The 21,854-nt window shown below is 41.8% G+C and overlaps 1 protein-coding gene across 4 annotated transcripts in view; it reads left to right on the forward strand.

Annotated features, from left to right (window-relative positions):
* Positions 1-8,319: 8,319 nt before the first annotated feature.
* The window catches only part of CPVL (carboxypeptidase vitellogenic like), a 137,390-nt gene continuing 123,855 nt past the window's right edge, over positions 8,320-21,854 (forward strand). The window contains exons 1-3 of one of the 4 annotated variants that reach the window (XM_036863182.1): positions 8,321-8,591; positions 11,998-12,073; positions 20,826-21,014. In XM_036863182.1, the coding sequence (XP_036719077.1) occupies positions 20,837-21,014 (178 nt within the window). In that variant the 5' untranslated portion in view covers positions 8,321-8,591; positions 11,998-12,073; positions 20,826-20,836. Of the gene's footprint in view, positions 8,592-11,997; positions 12,074-20,825; positions 21,015-21,854 lie in introns of all 4 variants that reach the window. The other 3 variants (XM_036863184.1, XM_036863181.1, XM_036863183.1) reach the window with 3 other exon arrangements.

Genomic DNA, 21,854 nt, shown 5'->3' on the forward strand with positions numbered 1-21,854 from the left:
GCGTCAGAGGCGTCGTGACGTTGCAGCAGCCTGAGGCGCGCCTTGTGTTCTCCCGGGGAAGTTGTCTTCGGATCACGGGAGCCTGGCAGTGGCGAGCTGCACCGGCTCCCGGGAGGGGCGGTGTGGAGAGTGACCTGTGCTCGCACACAGGCTTTTTGGTGGCGGCAGCAGCAGCCTTAGCGTTTCCTACCAGTCTCTGGGGTCCGTGCTGATGGCCGTGGCTCGCGCCCGTCTCTGGGGTCCGCGCTGTTAGCCGCGGCTCACGCCCGCCTCTGGAGTTCGTCTAGGCGGCGCTCTGAATCCCCTCTCCTTGCGCGCCGCGAAACAAAGAGGCAAGAAAAAGTCTCTTGCCTCTTCGGCGGCTGCAGACCTCCTCTCCGGCTCCCTCCCGGCTCGCCACGGCACGCCAACCCCTTCAGGCTGTGTTCACGCCGCCAACCCCAGTCCTCTCCCTGCGATCCGACCAAAGCCCGAGCCTCAGCTCCCAGCCCCGCCTGCCCCAGCGGGTGAGCAGACAAGCCTCTCGGGCTGGTGAGCGCTGCTCGGCGCTGAGCCTCTGTGCGGGAATCTCTCCGTTTTTCCCTCTGCGCCCCTGTTGCTGTGGGATCCGCGCTGGTAGCCGCGGCTCGCACCGGTCTCTGGATTTCGTTTAGGCAGCGCTCTGAATCCCCTCTCCTTGCGCGCCGCGAAACAAAGAGGCAAGAAAAAGTCTCTTGCCTCTTCGGCAGCTGCAGACTTTTTCCCGGACTCCCTCCCGGCTAGCACCAAAGCCCGAGCCTCAGCTTCCAGCCCCCGCCCGCCCCGGTGGGTGAGCAGACAAGCCTCTCGGGCTGGTGAGTGCTGGTTGGCGCCGAGCCTCTGTGTGGGAGTCTCTCCGCTTTGCCCTCCGCACCCCTGTGGCTGCGCTCTCCTCCGCGGCTCGGAAGCTTCCCCCCTCTGCCACCCGCAGTCTCTGCCCGCAAAGGGGCTTCCTAGTGCCTGGAAACCTTTCCTCCTTCACGGCTCCCTCCCACTGGCGCAGGTCCCGTCCCTATTCTTTTGTCTCTGTTATTTCTTTTTTCTTTTACCCTACCCAAGTACGTGGGGATTTTCTTGCCTTTTGGGAGGTCTGACGTCTTCTGCCAGGGTTCAGTGGGTGTTCTGTAGGAGCAGTTCCACGTGTAGATGTATTTCTACTGTATCTGTGGGAAGGAAGGTGATCTCCGCGTCTTACTCTTCCGCCATCTTGCCCCTTCTCCTACCTGATCTTTTTATATGTCCTCATATTTCTATAATGATAATGTATTATGCTCATAATAAAAAATAAGCAATATAGCTTACTTGAAAAATTCAGAAGACTTCCAGTTCAGTGGTTTTCAAGCTATTTTGACCTCATCTCCTAGTAACAAATATGGTTTGCATTATGACTATAGTAGACTGAGTAATGCCACTCCCTCCAAAGATGTCTATACCCTAATCTCCAGAAGCTGTGAATGCCACTGTTGGGAAAAGAAAAAAGTTCATTCTACCCTTTCTAGGTTCTTCTGGCTGGTGAGAATTAAACTGACATAAGACAGATTAACAGGAAAAATTCAAATTTAATTATGTACATACAGGGGCCCCATAAGAAAAACGAGAGCCATGGACAAGTTAGTAATTGAGGCTTATATGCCATCTGAGAGAAGGAGAAGGGGGTAGGGGTTTGGGAACCTCAAAGGGGAGAACAGAAATTCATATGGAGATGGAAAAACAAATGTTTGGTAAACAAACGTTTGCTATGCCACGCAAAGACAATGGGACCCAGAGAGAACTTTGGCTTAAGGCCCTGCTGAGTCCCCCTACCACACCTAACCCATATTCGTTGTAGATATCTCTGGTGATGGCGCTCTTCCCGGACCAGGCCCCTTATCTAAATTCTCTTAGGCAGCTTAAGGGAGAGGTTAAAAAAAAAAAGACTTCCTGAGTCTTCTGTTTCTTAAAGACAATCAACCTAAAATAATCCTCATGCCAAAGAGCAACATTTTAGGGTGGCAAATTTTGCTTCCCTACAGTATGCCTTTGAAACTTCCCCAAGAAGTTTCACAGTCCAAAAGTTGAGTTGGTAGATTGTTCTACCTCACTGAACCAGATTCTTAGTCCTGACAATAGGTCACTTTGGCTAAACTCATTTCAGGAGGTGTTGATGCAGGTGAGCTCCCAGAGTTAGGAGTATGGTGCAAGCAATCAGGTGTTTAATAAGAGGCACTTCTATGGAAACAAAGTAAAATAACGGCTAGGGATTGGAGCAAAACATAATCCCAGTTTCTGAGTTCTGAGGGCAGCCAGTAAATATTTCTAAATGTCTAGCTCAAAGCGTTTTCAGACAGAGTGAGGGCAGGTAGTGGCAAACTGACAGATTTTCCTAGTTTGCAGTTTGAATGTCTCTTGTGATCTTTCTGAGTGGCTTACGTGGCAACAGATATGAAGACTATATATGAGCTATCATGGTGATTTCTCTGAAGTTTATATCAGGTTGTCCAATTTTAGCTTGCATGGCTTCAGAAAAAGGACAGTTTTAGTTCTTAATGATTTCAAGTCAAAAGGGTGGGAGAGAAAATTAGAAATGTTAGTTTGGAGAGTTGTAGCCAACTATTGGAGGAAACTGGAAGAATTCAGGATCCAATCCAGTTTATAGGTAGAAAACAAACCTCAAAGACAAGGGACAGTATTACAATCTAACAGCCACAAGTATATTACTAAAACATAATTTTTCTTTCTAAAACCATCCTCATTTTTACCAAAGGTAGACAACTTAGGACTAATTTGTTTGCAAAACAAGTTTAGTTTCAAAAAACTTGGCCTGTTTATATAAGTATAGCAAGAATAGCAATTGATCATGTAACTCTTTTAATCTGCTTTGTTGGAACTTTTCATAAGAAATTTCAGATTGGACTTTTAATTTTATTTATTTATTTATTTTTGGCTGTGTTGGGTCTTCGTTTCTGTGCGCGGGCTTTCTCTAGTTGCGGCGAGTGGGGGCCACTCTTCATCGCAGTGCGCTGGCCTCTCACTATCGCTGCCTCTCTTGTGGCGGAGCACAGGCTCCAGACGCGCAGGCTCAGTAATTGCGGCTCACGGGCTTAGTTTGCTCCGCGGCATGTGGGATCTTCCCGGACCAGGGCTCAAACCCGTGTCCCCTGCATTAGCAGGCAGATTCTCAACCACTGCGCCACCAGGGAAGCCCCCAGATTGGACTTTTAAATGCCTCTTCAGGCCAGGAAGCCATGCTAAGGGTTTGCCATCAGACTCATGTGCAATACCTGCACATTTCAGTGAATTCTTCTCTTCTCGAGGTCCCCAAAATACCTCGAGGTTCCTGTATGTTCCAGGAAGTGACCATCCTTACACACCTGGCAAGGCTGCCAGGAACCCTGTAAGTGAAGTACCTTGGAGGAATATGCCATGGGGTTGGGGGTTATGTGTTGTTTTACAGAGTACCTCATTACATGGAAATTTTCTTGAGGTTGGCAGGTGATCTAGTGTTGATCTAACCCATTCCGTGACCAACTTATCCTCTCATGGGTGCCTTTTTGAAGTGGCAAGCACCCTAATGGCTCTTAAATGCTCGATCCATGTCAACCAGTTTTGTGGCTTTGGCTTCCAAGATGTCCCTTAGCAACAGTTTTTACCGCATGTGCCTATTAATCCACAGCAAAGTTTGTCTAAATAGATGCCAGTCTGCTGAGAACTGTGAACTCACTAGTCTTTGAGGCTCGAACGCAGGTTATAGGGCCCTATACAGCCTATGCCTCTGTAATTATTGTGTGGTTTTTCCTCCTTATGACAAACATAAAAGACAAGGACAAAGAAAAAACAGTGACTGTCTCTGGGAGGAAATGGATCATTAAAGCCATTTGGTAAATACCAAATTGATCAGAGTCACTAAGTCCAAGGTACTATAGTTCCACAGACATTTTCTCCTACTAATCTAAATTTAGAAAGAGAGAGTAAAAACATTCACACCACTTTTGCTCTACCAAATCCCACAGGCAGAGATTCTGGAAGGCTGATATAATAGGAAATCTTACCTTCTGCCAGCTTTTGTCAGATGTCCCAGGATCTCTTTAGCTGCAGTGGTCTTCTGGAAAGCAGTTTTTCCAGCCAGTGAAGGATCCTGCTGGATACACCACCTATTCAAAAAAAAAAAAATTTCCTCATACCTTTTCTAGGTTCTTCTAGCTTGTCTAAAAATTAAATTGACCTGAGACAGATTAACAGGAGAAAATCAAATTTAATTACATACTTACAAGGGCCCCAGGAAAAAAATGAGACTCAAGAGACACACTTTGGGGTGGCAAATTTTGCTTCCCTACACCCTGGATTATCTGTTGGACCCACTGTGATCATGAGGATCCTTATAAGAGAGAGACAGAAGGATCAGAATGATTAGTAGGAGATGTGAGGATGGAAGCAAGCGCTTGGAGTGATGCAAGTACAGGGCCAGGAGACAAAGAATGTGGGCAGCTTCTAGAAGACGAAAAAGGCAAAGAATCATATTCTCCCCTGAACCCTCCAGAAGGAATGCAGCCCTGCTGAAACCTTGATTTTACACTTCCAACTTCAGAACTATAAGACAATTAAGTTTGAGCTGTTTTCAGCCACTAAACTGTGGTAATTTGTTACAGTACCAACAGGAAACTAATGCCATGACACATATGTACACACATTGAAACAGTTAGTTTCATAACACATGATATACTCTGATGTTTTCTTTCCCATCTTCATGGATTTAATTATGTCCCCTCAAAAAGATATGTTGTCATGAAGAACCTAGTGGCAAGATGGGAATAAAGACACAGACCTACTAAAGAATGGACTTGAGGATATGGGGAGGGGGAGAGGTGAGATGTGACAGGGTGAGAGAGTGTCATGGACATATATACACTACCAAATGTAAGATAGATAGCTAGTGGGAAGCAGCCACATAGCACAGGGAGATCAGCTCGGTGCTTTGTGACCGCCTGGCGGGGTGGGATGGGGAGGGTGGGAGGGAGGGAGATGCGGGAGGGAGGAGATATGGGAACGTGTGTATATGTGTAGCTGATTCACTTTGTTATAAAGCAGAAACTAACACACCATTGTGAAGCAATTATACTTCAATAAAGATGTTAAAAAAAAAAAAAAAAAGATATGTTGAATTCCTCAACACCCCCCCTCCCCAGTACCTCAGAATGCAGCCTTATTTGGAAATAGGGTCTTCACAGAGGTAGTAAGTTAAATGAGGTCATTAGGCTGGCCCTAACCCAATATGAGTGGTGTTCTTATAAAAAAGGGGAGCATCCTATGAAGACCAAGGCAGAGATTAGAATTATGATGCCATAAGCCAAGGAGTGCCTGGGGCTACCAGAAGCTGGAAAAGGCAAGGAAGAATCCTCCTACTACAGTGGGAATGCGGCCCTGCAGACACATTTATTTCAGACTTGTAAGCTGCAGAACTGTGAGACAATAAATTTCTACCATTTATAACCACCCAGTTTTGGGTACTTTGTTATAGCAGTCCTGGCAGATACAGGACTATTCTATTCTATTCTATCCTATTTCATTAAGAAAATTGATTTTCCAGTCTACTAATTCTGAATGTCATCAGACTTCATTCAACCTTTTTCCACACCAATTTCTTAACCTCCATTTAGCCAACCTCTGATCCATCCCAAATGCATCCAGTAGCTCCAAACAGTCAATCATTCCCAGAACATAGCATCAATTCACAGACGGCATGCTATGTGCTTGTGCTATACCCTTTCCCCTCAATGTCTATTCATTTTTAATGCCCAGCTTCATGTCACCTCCTCTGGGGGGTTTTCCCTGGCTCCTATGCAGAGTCAGTTGGTCCCTGTTCTCTGTTCCTACAGCTATTTTAATAGGCCTCAATGATAGTACTTAGCATTTAAGTGTCAATTAAAGGATCAATTTAAGTGCCTCCCTCCCCCTGCCCCCCGAGCTAAACTCCAAGTTTCTTAAAGAAGACTGGTAAACAACAAGGGGCTGCTGTATAGCACAGGGAACTATATTCAATATCCTGAGATAAACCATAATGGAAAAGAATATAAAAAAGAATATATATATGTATAACTGAATCACTTTGCTGTATAGCAGAAATTAACACAACATTGTTAATCAACTATACTTCAGTAAAGTATACTGGGACTGGAGCTTAGTGGGAAAAAGGGAAGTGGCTGCAGCCCAGGGGCTGGAGACCAGCTCTCCCTGCATCACCACATTTAGGTGCAGATCATCAAGGAGTTTGTATCTGGCCTTGCAGGTCATTACAAAGGTATATTTGTCAAGGTAGGAAGGTTGCACCTATTTTATTTAATAGTTTGTTAAGGGTGGTCTGATTTTGGTCTTAAAGGAAAAATTTTTCCCACCAATAAATTTTTCTCCATAAAAAGATAAGTGTGTAGAATATACTTCCTTGCATAGTGTATGATGGCAGATAGTGATGGCTGCAGCCACCCAGCACATACTCTGGGCCAGATGACTTACATTTAGTGCCCACCACAACCCAATAAAGTAAGTATTTATGAGAAAACTGAGACTCAGTGACATTAAGCAATTTGTTCCAGATCCGAAAGTTAATGCTACAGTTAGCCTTAGTGGCATAACAAACTCCCCAAAACTTAAGTGGCTTAAAACAACAGTGATTTTTTTTTTCCCCTGATTGGTGGGCTGGCCGGGCTATTCCACTGCTGGTTTCACCTGGGCTAGCTCATGCAGCTGCACCCTGCTGCAGGGTGGGCTGAGCTGGAAGGCCCCAATGGCTTCTCTCACCAGTCTCCCAGTTGGTGCTCCTGTCTCTGCGATGCCTCGGTTCTCCTGCACATGACCTCTCACTCTTCAGGAGCCACACCTGCTTCTTGTCATGGTGGTCCCAGGGCAGCTGTCTCAGAGCACAAGCTGCAAGGTCTTTTGATTCCTGGGATAGAACTGGCACTTGCCCACATTCTAATGGTCAAAACATGTCTCAAAGCCAGTCCTGATTCAAGGGGAGGGAAGAGAGACTTCACCTGTTGATGGAAGGAACGGCCAAGTCACCTTGCAAAGGAGCATGGTGACCTTGTTTTGGCCACCTTTAAAAACAATGGATCAGAGCTAGTAGCTGAATAGCAGAGCCAGGATTCAAAGCCAAGTGGCCTGGCTGGGACGCTCTAATAACTGTGCCTTCTCTGAACCACGGGACCTGTTGGGGACTTAGATATGGGAATGATGACACTCCTGTATTTTGTCTTATCCCCTTGCTCTTGCAATCTCCTTACCTTTTTAGTCTTAAAAAACAAAATTCAATCAAGTAAATTTGAAGATCTAATTGGCTTTGTTAAATCGTGAACTGGGTAGAATCCCATCTGAATCCCATCTAGCAAATAGAAAGGAGTCCCAAATAGCTGCAGAAAAGGAAAGGTTTTTAAAGGTGGGGGTGGGGGTGGGGGTGGGACAGGAAGTCATAAATGAAAGAAAAAGAATTATTTTAGGCTATTTCAGGCAACGTCGCCTTCTTTTGGGGGACAAAGGGTCCATCAGGTGAATTACCTCACTGGTGCTGACCAGGAAATTTCAGACTGACTGGTTAAGATTATGTTAATAGGGAAGGTTGGAATTGCAATCAGGTTAGGTATTAGGTCTTGGTTTGGTGACAGGGGCTTAGCACAAGAGACCCCATTTTGGGTCTGTTGTTTCTTTTTTCTTAAACAAGTCTGTCTTCCTCCAGTGTCTGGCTTAGTGGCCAGCACCTGGTGGTGGTTAATACTACCTACTCAGGTAGGTCACTTACAAGAGATGACCCTGAATGGGCTCCTTAACCTCTCTAAGTCCCAGTTTCCCGCCTGCAAAGTGGGGATAGTTATAGCACAGAACACATCGCGTTGCTCTAATATTCCGATGCAGTAATGCAGAGAACGCACTGGACACAGTACTGGCTCTGTCTCCCCAGTGTTAGCGCCATTACCATGTGTAATAACTATCCAGGAATGCATGTGGGCCTTTTAAACGGGGGGAGTAAAACACCACTCTGCTTCCAGATGCAAACACCAGGCTTGCAAGCACGGGCGTGGGGACATTATTTCAAAATACGGTGGAAATTCTAAGATAGCAGCTTCAAAAAAGCAGGCGAGAAAATCAAAAGGAACACAAAGGAACAAACAAACCAAACGGAGCTGCACCGTGGTCAGTCTTTCTCTGTTCATTTTTAAGATTTCACTCTGCGACTGCTGGCTTCTTCCACGACGGAAAGCGCTGACCCGGCGCGGCCAGGTCGCGGGGAGAGACAGGTGGGGACGTACCTTTGGCTCCGTAGGTCTAGGTCACGTGGGTCTCCTCCTCCTGAGAGGAGCACTCAAAAACTCACGGTCTGCAGGGTACGCGTGACTGCGAGGGGCGACGAGGGGAGGCCGCCTCACTCTTTCCGGACTCGGGAACCCGGCGGGACCAGGTCTCCGCGCACCGCGAGGCAGGGAGGAGCGCCGTGTGCCCTGCGTAAGTGCGCGGCTCCGCAGGGGTCACTGGTCCCCGGACGCACGGAGCGCAAGGAGGGCGGTCTCAGAAGCCTTCAGCACCGAAGAGGAAGAAAGCCCGGTGGGGTGAGATTGGGGTCAGGTGGTTTGGGCCGGCTAGTAGTTTCCAAATCGGAGTCCTGGGGAAGCTTGGTATTCTGCTCTGTGTGCGCCCAGCCCGGAAAGTGCTCCCGAAGGCCTCTGGCACAATCTGAGGAGGTCGCCCCCGGGCTTCTTCCAGGCCAGGCGCCCCTCCAGGGAAGCGCGAAGCTGTGTGGTCCACCGTCACTCTCAGTGCGAGGGGTGGGCCTCGGACACGTCCTCCTTCTCCTTAAGCGAGTCTCTTTGGGATGTTTTATTTCGTGGGTGCTGTGGAGGAAGGCGGAAAATGCCTTTAATTAGTGCGTGTCCCACAAAAGGAGACTTAGCTTGAGTGAAGGAAGGCACACGAAAAGGCTATTTTTCCCGGAATGTAGGATTAGGAGAAAACCAGGGGCATGGCACAGGTGGAAGCAGCTTTCTGCCAAGTGGATTAGGTCCTTGCAGGGGAATTCTTAGGAGCCAGAGGAACATGTAGAGATGTGTGTAAATGGAAACATCCAGTGCCTTTCAGGTCAGCTTGGTGTCCTGAAAAAAAAGCTGCTTTGGCATATGTATGGATTTGAATCCTAGCTCTGCCTTTGGCTAGTTGGTGACCTTGAACAAATTATTTAAGCTTACTAAGCTTCAGTCTCCCCATTTGAAAGATACTTGTACAACTGCTTTTTACTTTTTTTGGTGAGGGATGAGGAAGAACAGAGATGTAAGGAGAAAAAAAAAATCCAAGGAGCATTTTAGTAACTTGAAAAATAACTTTTAAGAAAGCTGTTCAAAATAGGAATTGGAACGCTTTTGGAAAAGTAGTGCACTGGCTTTGCTGGCATATGAAAGTCTGAAAAGTTGTCAAAACCCCTTAGCTGATTGGGCTTTCTAGAATTGTACTGCAGGCTAATCTAAGTCCAGTGGAAGCCCTTTATAATGTAATGCAAGTGTTCTTAGCAAGAAGCTGTGTTATTCTTCTTTTATAGATGTTGGTTCTTTTGGAGGGACATAATTGGCCCAACAATATATATGAGTCCAGCTTATAAACCAATTTACAGTGGGGTTCTATTAGACTGATTTTATAGCCTGAGAAATAAGTGGGCTTTGACTGACAGGCAGTTCAAATGACTTAGAAGAGTGTTTAGGAAGTCCACTGGGCTTATCAGTTCACTCCCCTTGGGGGGAGAAAAAAAAAAACCAAAATGCAAACAGCATAACAGTATTTTGTTAATGACTGTTTTTGTTTTGGAAAGTGTATGATTTTTAGAAGAAAAATTGTGTTGAATATTACCCTGGTGTGCATGAAACTAAGACAATAAGAGAGGCAGAGCTTAGTTACTGCCCCAACTAACATCAGATACCCCTTTATCTTTTCCCAAATACCCAAGGTAAAGAGGTAATGACCCATTCTTAATAGGAAGTATAGTTCATTTTAAAGAGCAAACATGATTATTTTTGTTTAACGTTCCCAGCGGTTTTAATGATGTGGGGTTTTCAGGAACTGAACTAAGAACATTTTAAAAGAACTTAAGAAGGACAAGTTTCCCATAATTAGAAAGGTTCCTCTAGAATTTGTTCTAAAAGAACAAATCATTAATATCTACATTGATTCGGGAGAGGGGTAACCTGGACAGAGGGCTGAGAACTGTACTTGGTCGAAACCAGTGATGGAGTTTGAACTTTCATGCTATCTAGTTGCAAGTTCAAAGCTTTAAGCAATAGACTCACTTCACAAGACAGTGATCAAGTGCTTTCTTCATAAAACCTATGCTCCTGAGTATAACTGAACCAAAACCAGAATATTGAGATTCCTCTCCCTTGAAGATATTGCAGGTACTGCCTTGGACATGAAACCACATGCTTTTCTTTTACTGCTTTAACCTTAGAATCTGGGGAGCAAGATCGGGGTGGTGGTAATAAGTCTTGATGTCCTTAGATCCATTAGCCCGAAAAAGCAAATTCTTAGCATCACATCTCTCCAGTATCCTTAGGTCTTACCTCTTAACCTTCTCTTTGTGTTTTGATTCTAGTTAGTGGCTGTCTTTAAATTGCTAAGGTTGCTTACTGGCCAAAATATTTATGTAGGCATCCGGGGGCTAGCTCTTCCTCCTTTCCCTTTTGCGACTTCATATTCTGTTACTCATCTTTCAGAAAGACCCCTTGACATATCTTCTTGTACCTGTATCTGGGGAGGATAACCCACCTCCCAAGAGATTCATTCTTTCATCCTAAATGGACTAATATTTTTACTGATGTTTGATTATGAGAATTTTCAAACATTCAGAAAAGTTGAAAGAATTTTACAGTGTACTGTATACTCCCACCTAAATTCTATTATCATTCAGCTGATATTGATTTAGTGCCTACTATTTGCCTGGATCTATGCTTACCTGTAAAGACATAGAAGGCAGAGTAAAGTTAGGGAACACAAAAGGGTTTGATTTGGCTGGAACATAGAGTTTATGAAGGGGTCGTATCACTTTGCTCTGGAAAGTTATGCCAGAGTCACATTGTGGAAGACATTGAATTTCATGGCAGGAAGTTTATACTTTATTCTGGTTGCAGTTGGGAACCATTGAAGGCATTTGAGGAGGGAAGTGTCTTGTGCTTTAGAAAGCTCACTTCGGCATCAGTGTTAGGCTGAATGGGTGTGGAGAGGACCTGAAGTCTGAGAGACAAGTTAGGAGGCTTTGCAAATGTCCCCAGGGCAAGTGAGGGTTGACTTGTGAACCAAAAGGGAAAAAAAGAGGAAGAAAGGTGGGACTTTGTGAATGACTTAACATGAGGACTTGGCTTTAGAGCCTTGGGTGTCATTAAGAATCAGGAAGTTAGAGGAGGGGGAAGTTCAGGGGGGATGTTGATGTTTTGTTATAAGACTCGATGGGTTTGAGGAACCAACTGGGTACCCATGTGAAGGAGCCTTCTGAGTGTGGGGAGCCCAACAGCAAGGTCAGGAACAAAATTCTGGACTAGCTATTAGTGATCAAGGGATGGTTGAATGAGAATGTACAGAAGGAGAAAAAAAGGGCAGGACCTTGAGGAAAATCTGAATATATAGAGTTCTTGAAACAGAAAAAAAAAATACGTGTTAATTGTCAGTTTGTATATTAATGATGGTTCTATCTACGACGTTATTGTAGCCTCAGTTCTCCTTGATAACTTATAACAAACTAAAAAATGTACCCATATGACTGGAGTGGAGTCTTTCCTGCTCCCACTGTAGGAGGCACGGGGCAGAGGGGGCGGGTAGGGTGTGAAAAGAGGATGGAGAATCAGGTGGCAGAGGGCAGGAAAGAGGGAAAGTGAAATATTTTTTATCTTGGACTTCTAGAGTACACAGAGCTTTATCCATGTCAACCATTTCCAAATATCAGGAAGCCAGGTAATTTAATGAATTTGTCTATCTTTTCAGAAGGCAGTGCCTACTTAATCTGGGAACCATAACAACCTATCGTGATGGTGGCCATATTTTCCAAATGAAACCTCAGGTGGGACACATTCTGAATGCATGGTCACCAAGCCTTTATCCAAATATTTAGCAACCAAAACTCCCCTCCCCCTTTTTATATTAATATTTTCATATATGCTCTGTGTGTTGAATAAATATTCAGGTCTGTAAACCCATCTTATAATAATTCACTGACAAGGCAAAGGAAATTAGATTTAATTAGCATCTCTTCTGTGGTCAGGGACCGTTCTAAGGTCTCAGTTAGAAGGTGAGGGCAGGGACTGTCTTTCATCTCTCTGCTATACCTGGTATGAGTTTATATACGTACGATATCATTGTCACCATAACAATGAGCGGTAGTGTGGGTCCACTCAGTATAAAAGTACTTTGTCAAGTGGTACAGAGTTTTTAAGTGACAGAGCCACATTTGAAGCTGTGTCTAAATTCTTTCTGCTCCTCCCATTGGACTGTACTACCTTCCCAAATACTTACTGACTGTGTGCCAGGCATTATGTCAGGTGTTTGCACATGTGGGTTCCTTCATTTCATCCCTCTGGTTTGGTAGGTAATTCAGAGGAAAGCTCAAACCAAAATTGCTCAATTGGTTATTATTGGTGGGGTATCTACCCTCTGGCCCTATCTTATTTTCACTCAACTTCTTTTTTTTTAAATTTATTTTATTGAAATATAGTTGATTTACAATGTTGTGTTAATTTCTGCTGTACAGCAAAGTGATTCAGTTATACATATATATACATTCTTTTTCATATTCCTTTCCATTATGGCTTATCACAGGATGTTGAATATAGTTCCCTGTGCTATACAGTTGGACCTTGTTGTTTATCCATTCTATATATAATAGTTTGCATTTGCTAATCGCACACCCCCAATCCATCCCTCTCCCAACCCCCCTTACTCTTGGCAACCACAAGTCTGTTCTCTATGTCTGTGTCACTCAACTTCTTTAACTCTGCAGGAAGAGTCAAATCCTCTCAGAAATGGCACCCCCTAAGGCTGAGTTTAACAATCACTTCATTAATTCTCCTGAAGATCACACCTTCAGTCCTCTGCTGATTTCTTTTTAAAGTGAGCTAGAGAAAAGCTCTCTTTTTTATTTGTTTACTTGCTTGTTTCACTCCATCAATCTTCTGCTTTTCCCATTGTCCCACTTGTTTACATATTATGTTCCTCTTTTTCCTTACTCCAGCCCGGAACTCTCTTCTCCCTATATAGTCACTTGAAATTCTCTAATACCTTCAGATCTGCTCACCTGTCACCATCTCAGAGGGGCCTTCCCTGACCACCCAATCTAAAATAATATCACTCCTTGACCCCATCCCTCTGTAACCGTTCACCCTGCTTTGATGTTCTTAATAGATTTTCTCTCTCTTGTCTCCATTATATGGGAAGCTTCATGAAGGCAGACACTTTGCTCTCTTGTTTTCTGTGCCTGCATTGGAGTCTAGCACATAGTAAGAGCTAAAATATATTTGTTTATCGAATGAATAACTGGTTCAGTGAACTTGGAGTCTGTCCCAGCTCTGCTACTGACTAGAATGTCATTACTTGGGAAGTTCCTCCATCCACCTGGGCCTCTGTTGAAGAGCTGCATTAACTCCTTTCAAGAGTGGTGGCGAAGATCCAATGAGACTATGTGTAGAGAAGAGATGTGGGAAGCACTGGAATAATCTAAGGGAGTGTTGCATGGAGATTACTCCCAATGACAACATTATCTCTTTTGGAATCAAGGAGGAGTTACCTGTCACCTGGTTAAGGTGACAACATGCAAGGATTTCCCAGGATCATCCTCATATAAAATATTCTTATCCATTATACCCAGTCTTATCCTTGTATTTGCCACACTGTGTATCCTGATTTTTTGTATGGGAAATTTAGTCATAGTAGATAGCAAAAAGGAGGATCATTTTAAAAAGAATGGGGCTACATTTACTTCAGCAAAAATAAGGAATTGCTCAGTGGAAGACATTTCTTTTGCCATGAGGACTGAGGGCTTCATCCATCCCCTCAAATTATTTTCAAAACAGAAGGAAGCTAGAAATTCATTTTGAAGCAGTCTCTGGTCATGTGAGTTTCACTTCTTTGCAAATAAATGTGCCCTTAAATCACTTGCAATTTCAGCACCAATAAATCTTGCAAATGGCCTGCCAAGATAATCCAGTTTACCCAGAATTCTGCTTTTGTCAAAAGTTGCAGGGAGGCAGATTTTGTTGCATTATGTCATTTATATAACGATATATGAAAAATACATGGACTTTGGAATCTTTAGATCTGGCTTCAAATTCGAGCTTTACTATCTAGTGGTTGAGTCGGGGGCTTGAGAAAGTTAAACCTAGTGCTTGAGAAACTAGTCAACCTAGGATTTAGTTTCTTCATCTGAGTATGTCTTATATAAATCTCGGAACTTAGGGCCTAAGGATAGTGACACAGTCAAATAAACACATGCTATCCATTAGCAAGTGAAAGGCTCGGAAATGTTCATTCTGTAACCAAGAAACCCTTTTAAGTTTGTTTAGCCCAGATTTTCCCAAAGTTTTGTTCTTATAAAATCTAATTATATATTGCTGAACTAGTATTCCATAAAGGATTCTGTGGGAAATCCTGGCTTACCAGAATGCCAGACATGTCTTAGATACAAAATCAATTTAGCTTCCCTTTCCCATTTTATTGTTGACCTCTCAGAATTTTCACTTGGATGCTAAATAATAACTAAGTAGAACTGTTTAAGTTCCTCTCTTTGTAATCCCCTCCACCTTGACTCCTTCCACAGTCTTCCCAACTATCCACGTATTAGTTTTCTAGGGCTGCTATAGCAAAGTACCACAAACCGGGTGGCTTAAAACATCACAAATTTATTGTCTCAGACTTCTGCAGGCTGGAAGTCCAAAATCAATGTGCTGGTGGCGCCATGTTCCCTCTGAAACATGGGGAAAGAATCTTCCCTCATCCTCATTTACCTTCTGGCAAAAATTTTATTTTTGTATGTTGTATTTCCAAACTTACCTCAAGAGGGAGATAAGCCCGTGGCACACATAGCACATTTTGGGAGATGCTGGCGTGGGACTATAGAATGGTCTTTGAAAATTGATTGGTACTGGCCTCAATTCGTTGCTCTACTGCTTTTTAGCTGTGTGACCCTGGGCGAGTAACTTAAATTCTCTGAGGATCAATTTCTCGTCTGTAAAATGGGGTGATAATAGTACCTACCTGGTAAAGATTAGAAATAAAAATATAAAGCAGTTAGCACAGTTCATGTACCTGGAGTGCATTCAATTATTGGTAGCTTTTACTGGTATCATTATCATGAGGATGCCTTGGATCATGGGGATGGTCTTTCTGTTTCAAAGCTGTTATTAACATTTTGGGACATGTCTACTTTGTACTTCCTACCCCCATGCAAATTTTCCTTCTGGTTGGAGTGAGATTTCAAGGTAAGCTCCCTACTATAGTGTCAGATGGTATTATTTCCTCTTCTTCCTGATTCTTTTTATTCTCTACCTGCCACATAACTCGAGTTTGTTTCCCTTTACTGTGAGCCCAAGGATATGGTGGCAGAGATAGGGATGACTAACTCAACTAGCAAGATTAGACACCACTGTCTGATGCCAGAGGGGTAGCCTGTGGCAGGGAGATAGGCATGTAAGTCTCAGTGATGCTTCAGCCAAAGGTTGCCCATCACCTTGTGTCATGTACTATGTCCTTTCTGGGAAAAGAGTGCTTCAAATATCAATTTTAGAAATTAAAATGATGTCCTAAGGAAAATGAATACTGGATCCTTCTAAATAAAGGTTTTCTTTTACCATTTGTTGGCATGGAAATCCTTTAACAAAAATAGCTAGACTTGGGATTTGGGTTGGTATTTAATTCACGGTTGCACAATAGCCCTTCATTACGGGATTCAAATGCTTTGGATATGCCTGAATAATCTTGTGAGGTGACTGAGTCTTTTTTGAATAGAGGGATCACTTTCTTGTCCCTTTCTTTAATTACAGATTTCATGGAAACGTCTGTTACTGGTTGGCCTGTTTTTTGTTTGTTTGTCCAGGGGAATGTTTGTCTTATGTTGGGAGCTATTAAAGCTGGTTAAATATGTGAGGGGACTCCAAATAATTGTTTTAATTGCAGCTATGACATTTATTACGTGAACGATTTTTATCCTTTGTTTGGAATAATCTATAATGTAAAATGGAGACGTGGGAAGGAGAGAAGAGGAAAACATAGGGCTGCTTGACACGGTTGCTCTTTGTTTCTTTGTCCTCATTCTGGAGTTTTTGTTTCCGATTCTTTTTTTCACTGGTAGAACACACACTTTCCAGTGGCTTTTTCAGGTTTCTTTTCTCGAAGCCTTGCCTATCTGGGCGTGTTACTGGTTGCCTCTACACACGGATGACAGCTTGGCAGATTTTCTCCTTTTGTGTCTTCTGATCATTTCCATTAGATTGGGGTGTGAGTTGATGGAACGTAGTTTCCAGCCCATTTTTCAAATAAGGAACGTGAGACTCACATGAGCAGGTAAATGTTGAACATCTAGTTCCCTGGGGTAGGGTGGGCAGGGGAAGCCCTGATTTGTGGTGTCTCTGATTTCTGTGGTGTAAATACTCCCACCATGGCTGATTTCAAGCTACGAGGTGTTACTGAACACCAAGTTGGAAAGGAATGCACAGTAGCAAACCATTATATAATCTGTCCATTAGACAAATATGAAAAATATAACTCCAGAGCATAGATGACAGTAAAATGTAGTAAAATAGTTAAGAAGTGATGAGTTTTGAGTATTTATTACTTATGTTTTTAATATAACTTATTTAATGGTAAGCTTTTATAGTTTAATTTTAAACAATGGCTGTGTTGAACAGCTGGCTCTCACAGTTCCTGGAAATCTAACCATTGGTTTTAACACATTGACCAGGACCCAGAAAAGTCAGTGTCCTGCCCAAGGTTCAGTGAATGAGTCGTGTTAGAACCTGGATTAGTACAAATCGTTTCTAAAACCCAAATTTCTCTAGAAAGACTTACTTATTAATGTTTCTGTATATTCATGTGTTTATTTATTTTTTTACTGCATGCTCTAATGATCTAATGAAAGGGGTTTAGGACTATAACACACTGTTACTATCTACTGAGACAATAAGAGTCAAAATATTTGAATATATATAATCATAACCAAAGATGGGAGAGTGGAAAGCAGATTAGATTTAGAGCCATAAGTGAGTCCTGGCTTTGAGTCTTGGTCTCACTGCTCACCAGTGGTGTAATCTTACTTACAAGTTACTTGCTTACTTCTCTAGTTGTCCGGTTGTCTAGTCTGTGAGATGAAGGAACTGAACCATATGAACATCTACTATCGCCCATATGTCTAACATATCATGATTCACTATTTAGACCCACCAGTTCAACAAATATTTGCTTAGTACCAATTATATGCACATTCGTTATGGACTCTACTCCAGGCAGAACTAAATATAAATATAATAAGAGGAATTATTATTAGAACAACATCTCACATTAGTGTAGAGCCTTCTAATTCACCAAAGACAAACTTTACTTCGAGTCTCTGAGGTTCTGTGGTTTTAGGAGATCAGGACACATCTTCACAGAATGTTAGTGAGAGCAGAACTTATTCTAAAAGAACCAACGGAACTCTTACTCCTAGGAAACGCGAGAGGTCATAACCAGGTAGTAATAAGGAATAAGGAACAAGCCATGCCTACCAGTTGCTTCACTGTGTGATAAAAAAGCAAAACCGAAAATAATTTTCTTCTAATTATAAGATTAATTATTGTAGAAAATTTAGAAATTCTTAAGTGTATTAAATAAGGAGAAAATACCATACAACTATTTTAATAGTCTGCTTTTCTTTACCCAATATCTTAGTATATTTTCCAAAACATTCTCAGTAGAGTCATTTTAATTGCTGTATATAATTCCATCTTTTTGATGTACAGTAACTTACTTATCTTAAATTGTTTACATTGTTGACAGTTTTTATTATTCTAAATAACACTGTGATAAATAGCTTTTTTATATCAAAAAAATTTACATTAGACACATGATTTCCAATTGTAATATTTAAGGCTTCGTAAGACAGTTTTAGTGAATCACATGGTTTTGACCTTTAGCTTATTTAATTCTGCCAATATTGTTTTGTATCTGCCTAGATTTTATTCTGTTTCTGAACATTTATTAAGAGGAACAGTTTGCCTGAATCCTTCAGTAGGATGTATTTGAACTGGAAATAGCACGAATGTTTTCATATCACTTCAAGTAGACACGTGATACAGTGTAGGGTTAATAATTTTTTTTTCACTCTCTGTGGGCAATAACTTCCAGTACAGGGTTTATTAGTTTAGAAAGTACTCAATAAATGTTCAATAAATAAAAAGATTCTGGCTAACTTAGGGTAGGCAAAAACATTTGTAAAAGATGTTAAAAAAAAAAAAAAAACACTTCTCCGTTCATGACATGGCTTTCGTTCTCATTAAGAGAGATGACAGCTAAGCGCGGTTCAGGAATTCTGACCATTAAATGAAACAGTGAAATGAAGTATGTTGTTGCTTTAATTCACCTACATGGGAAACCATGACTCTAATAGTTATTTGATTAAATGTCAATGGGAGCTCCTAAATTGACCCAACTCTTACTTTCATGTGTTAGATTTATGTCAGTTGAAACGAGACTGGTTTTACCTTTCTGTCTTTAACATCCTTGAGTCAACATCTGGTTACAGAAGAAGTGCTGTAACTACCCTGGTTGTTTAAATATTAATGACTTCCATTAACGGGGGCTGGATGTTTGCAGCAGAAAGATTGAGAAATTAGATGGTATGATTAGTTTCTTGTTTCTGCCCACGGGAAAAAACCTCTTAATGGAAGAGCTTCTTCCAATATGTTTTTAATACCACAGATTTTTTTTTTTCCCTGCGAACCTGTTAGAGAGTAAGATTGTTGATTCAAGCATTCCTTGAAAGTAGCTGTTTGTAAAACGTTAGCGTAACAAGTTTTCATAATTTAAAAAAATGTATTATCAGTGCCATAGTGATCATTAAATTACCCTTGGGCTTCTTGGGAACCTAAATTTAGTTTCTAAATTCATTTTGTTCCTTATTGTAGTAAATAATAGAGAAAAGCATTTTTTAGCTACATACTCTATTTGGTTGGGCTTGTTTACATTAAGTCTGGGGGGTTCTATTAAGTTAACCATGAAAGACTTGACAAGGATTATGTATTCAATCAAATTATAATTATAAACTTTTATCTTATTGGGGAAATGTGGCTGAAAAGCTTTTTAAATTTGCTACAAGCAATGTTTTCCTATTATGCCAAGTTGGGTTGTGATAAGCATGTGATTAATAGATTTCTACACATTTTGAGTTTTTAAGGTATTTTAGTGGCTTTGTATTTTAAAGCACTGAACAGTCAAAAGTGGGCATTATATTTGCATAAATTGTATATTTCTTTTTGCATCCAGAAATCTGAGTGAGCAGAGTATTTAACTAGCAGCAGTGCAGAGTAATGTAATAGCACTGATGTAGGCATTATAATACTTAGCAGAGTCAGGATTAAGGGGAAGCAAGTGAGGTACCTGCCTTGGATATAAAATTTAAGAGTGCCAAAAAACTCAGTAATCAAGATAAATAGTATTTTAATGCAATATTTGAAAAAATCAAAAACAGTGCAAAAAAAACCCCACGATAGACAAAATCTCAAAATTTTAAAAAAAACGAGTTCCCACCCTGCATCTGCACCAGACTCACCTTACCCTGGTCCCGGCCCTGGTTGCATACTAACTCCTATTTCTCTACTTTGATGTCCATGGATAAGGCACTCCTTTGAGTCAAGTTTTCTTTGTCTAAGACTGATGATAATAATCCTCGCTTTCCTGCTTGATTTATTAGGATGTTCAAATCAGCTAAAAATACATGGGAAAGCCCATTGTAAATACAATTTATGTGTTTACAAGTTTAGAGAAATCACCGTACAATTTTACGCCATTATTATTATCAGCTCAGATGAATACTCTAAGCAAACATCAGACTGGAAGATCCTTGGAAAGCTTTGTGTTAATAAAGTGTGAAGTCTAACTCTTGAGTTCATTTGTCAGCTAGCTAGAGGGGCAGGGGCCTAAAAATTGTTGTAGGACCCTCCCTCTCCTCTTTCTTCCTTTTTTGTTCTTGGATGCAAAATTTAGTGATTTGTCAGAGATAGAAAGGTGACCAGAAATCACGTGCAAAATGCCCAGGGACAACTCAGGTCTCACCTTTTCTCAAGCTCTGCCTCCCACCAATGATGCCTTCCCCATTTCTTCTGCCTAGCTGAGTTCCACCCACCTTTTATTCGCCTCCGACCTTGGTAAGGCCTTCCTAGGTTCTCTTGGCCTGAAATGTGTTCTCAGTCCTGCCTGTAGCAGATGACTGTCTCTCCCACTCATTTCATGATCTATTTACAGAGTCCCTGTTGTCTTGATGCTTCATGTAATCCTTCATCAAATTTACTTTCCAGACCACAGTTTTAGAAATATAAATTGTTTCTTTAGTTGTGTTGTAAATCCCTTGAATAGCCTTCCATTAGACTGTTAATTTCAGGGTGAGCAAGGATTGGGTCTATCTTTTTTTTTTTTTTTTTGGGTCTATCTTATTTAGGTTGTATCTAAGGTACTTAGCAAAGAGCTTTATATATATTTTTCTTTGAGTAACTAAATGAATGTCTTGCGTGTAAAGGGGCTCGGTACATATTTACTCTGTATTTATTTGTGGAATGTTATTGTTTCCATCCTAGGTCTAGACAGAATGGTTGGTGCCATGTGGAAGGCGCTTGCTTTGCTGGCCCTGGTGGTGCTCAGCCCTGGTGGTGATGGGCTGTTTCACTCCTTATACAGAAAAGCCCATGTTTCCACACCACTTAAAGGAGATCCAGGACAGCCATTATTCCTAACTCCTTATATTGAAGCTGGGAAGTTTGCAGAAGGTAAGTTTAAATCAGAAACCACTGGTGTAGCTTCAACAGTCGGGGTTTTTTTTAGCAGTTGTCTCACAGGATCCAAAATACATTCTGGTATTTTATTCAATTGTTTTATTTCAAATATTAATGATTTGGTGTCATATAGTATCAGAGTTTAGAGCTAAAATGAAAGTTCATCAGGGTCAGATTAACCAGTGGTTGAGTCCCTGCACATCTATTTGTAAAACTAGTATAGGGCCTGTCTGCAATTGGTTACTACGTGTCAGTTACTGCTTCCAAGCATTTGATATAAAAATCATTTTAGCATCGCAGCAAGCCAGGAAGTGCACCCGTTTTACACACAAGAAAACTAAAGCAGAAGGAGATGAAGTTACTTGCCAGAGTCATACAGGCACCAGCTGGTAGATGCAGGATTCACACCCAGACAGCTTCATTCCAAAGTCTAAGCTCACAGCCACTGTGCTGGGCCCCTTTGCCTGAACATCCTAGGACTCAGTTTCCTCATTAATAAGATGGAGAAAAAACAACCCACCCAAGTCTCAGGGATGTTAAAAGAATCATATGAGGAAATGCATGTGAAAACTCTTTATAACCTGTAAATTGCTCTCTAAATATTAGTGTTTGCTGATGGCTTTTATTTAGAGTTTGTGGGTTTTTCTATTATTAATACAAAAAAGTATCTTTTGATGTCATCAGAGACTAAAAATTATAACGTGCCTCTGCTCTTAATGCTTCTTCATGCTTAGGTAAATCACTGTGTAGGATCAATTATGTAATCTTTCTGGACCTCAGGACACTCCTGAACTATAAAATGGTATATAGGCAGAGCTGTTTGTAAAAGGGAGC

The sequence above is a fragment of the Balaenoptera musculus genome, chromosome 9 (assembly GCF_009873245.2).
Source record: "Balaenoptera musculus isolate JJ_BM4_2016_0621 chromosome 9, mBalMus1.pri.v3, whole genome shotgun sequence".
NCBI classification, from domain to species: domain Eukaryota; kingdom Metazoa; phylum Chordata; class Mammalia; order Artiodactyla; family Balaenopteridae; genus Balaenoptera; species Balaenoptera musculus.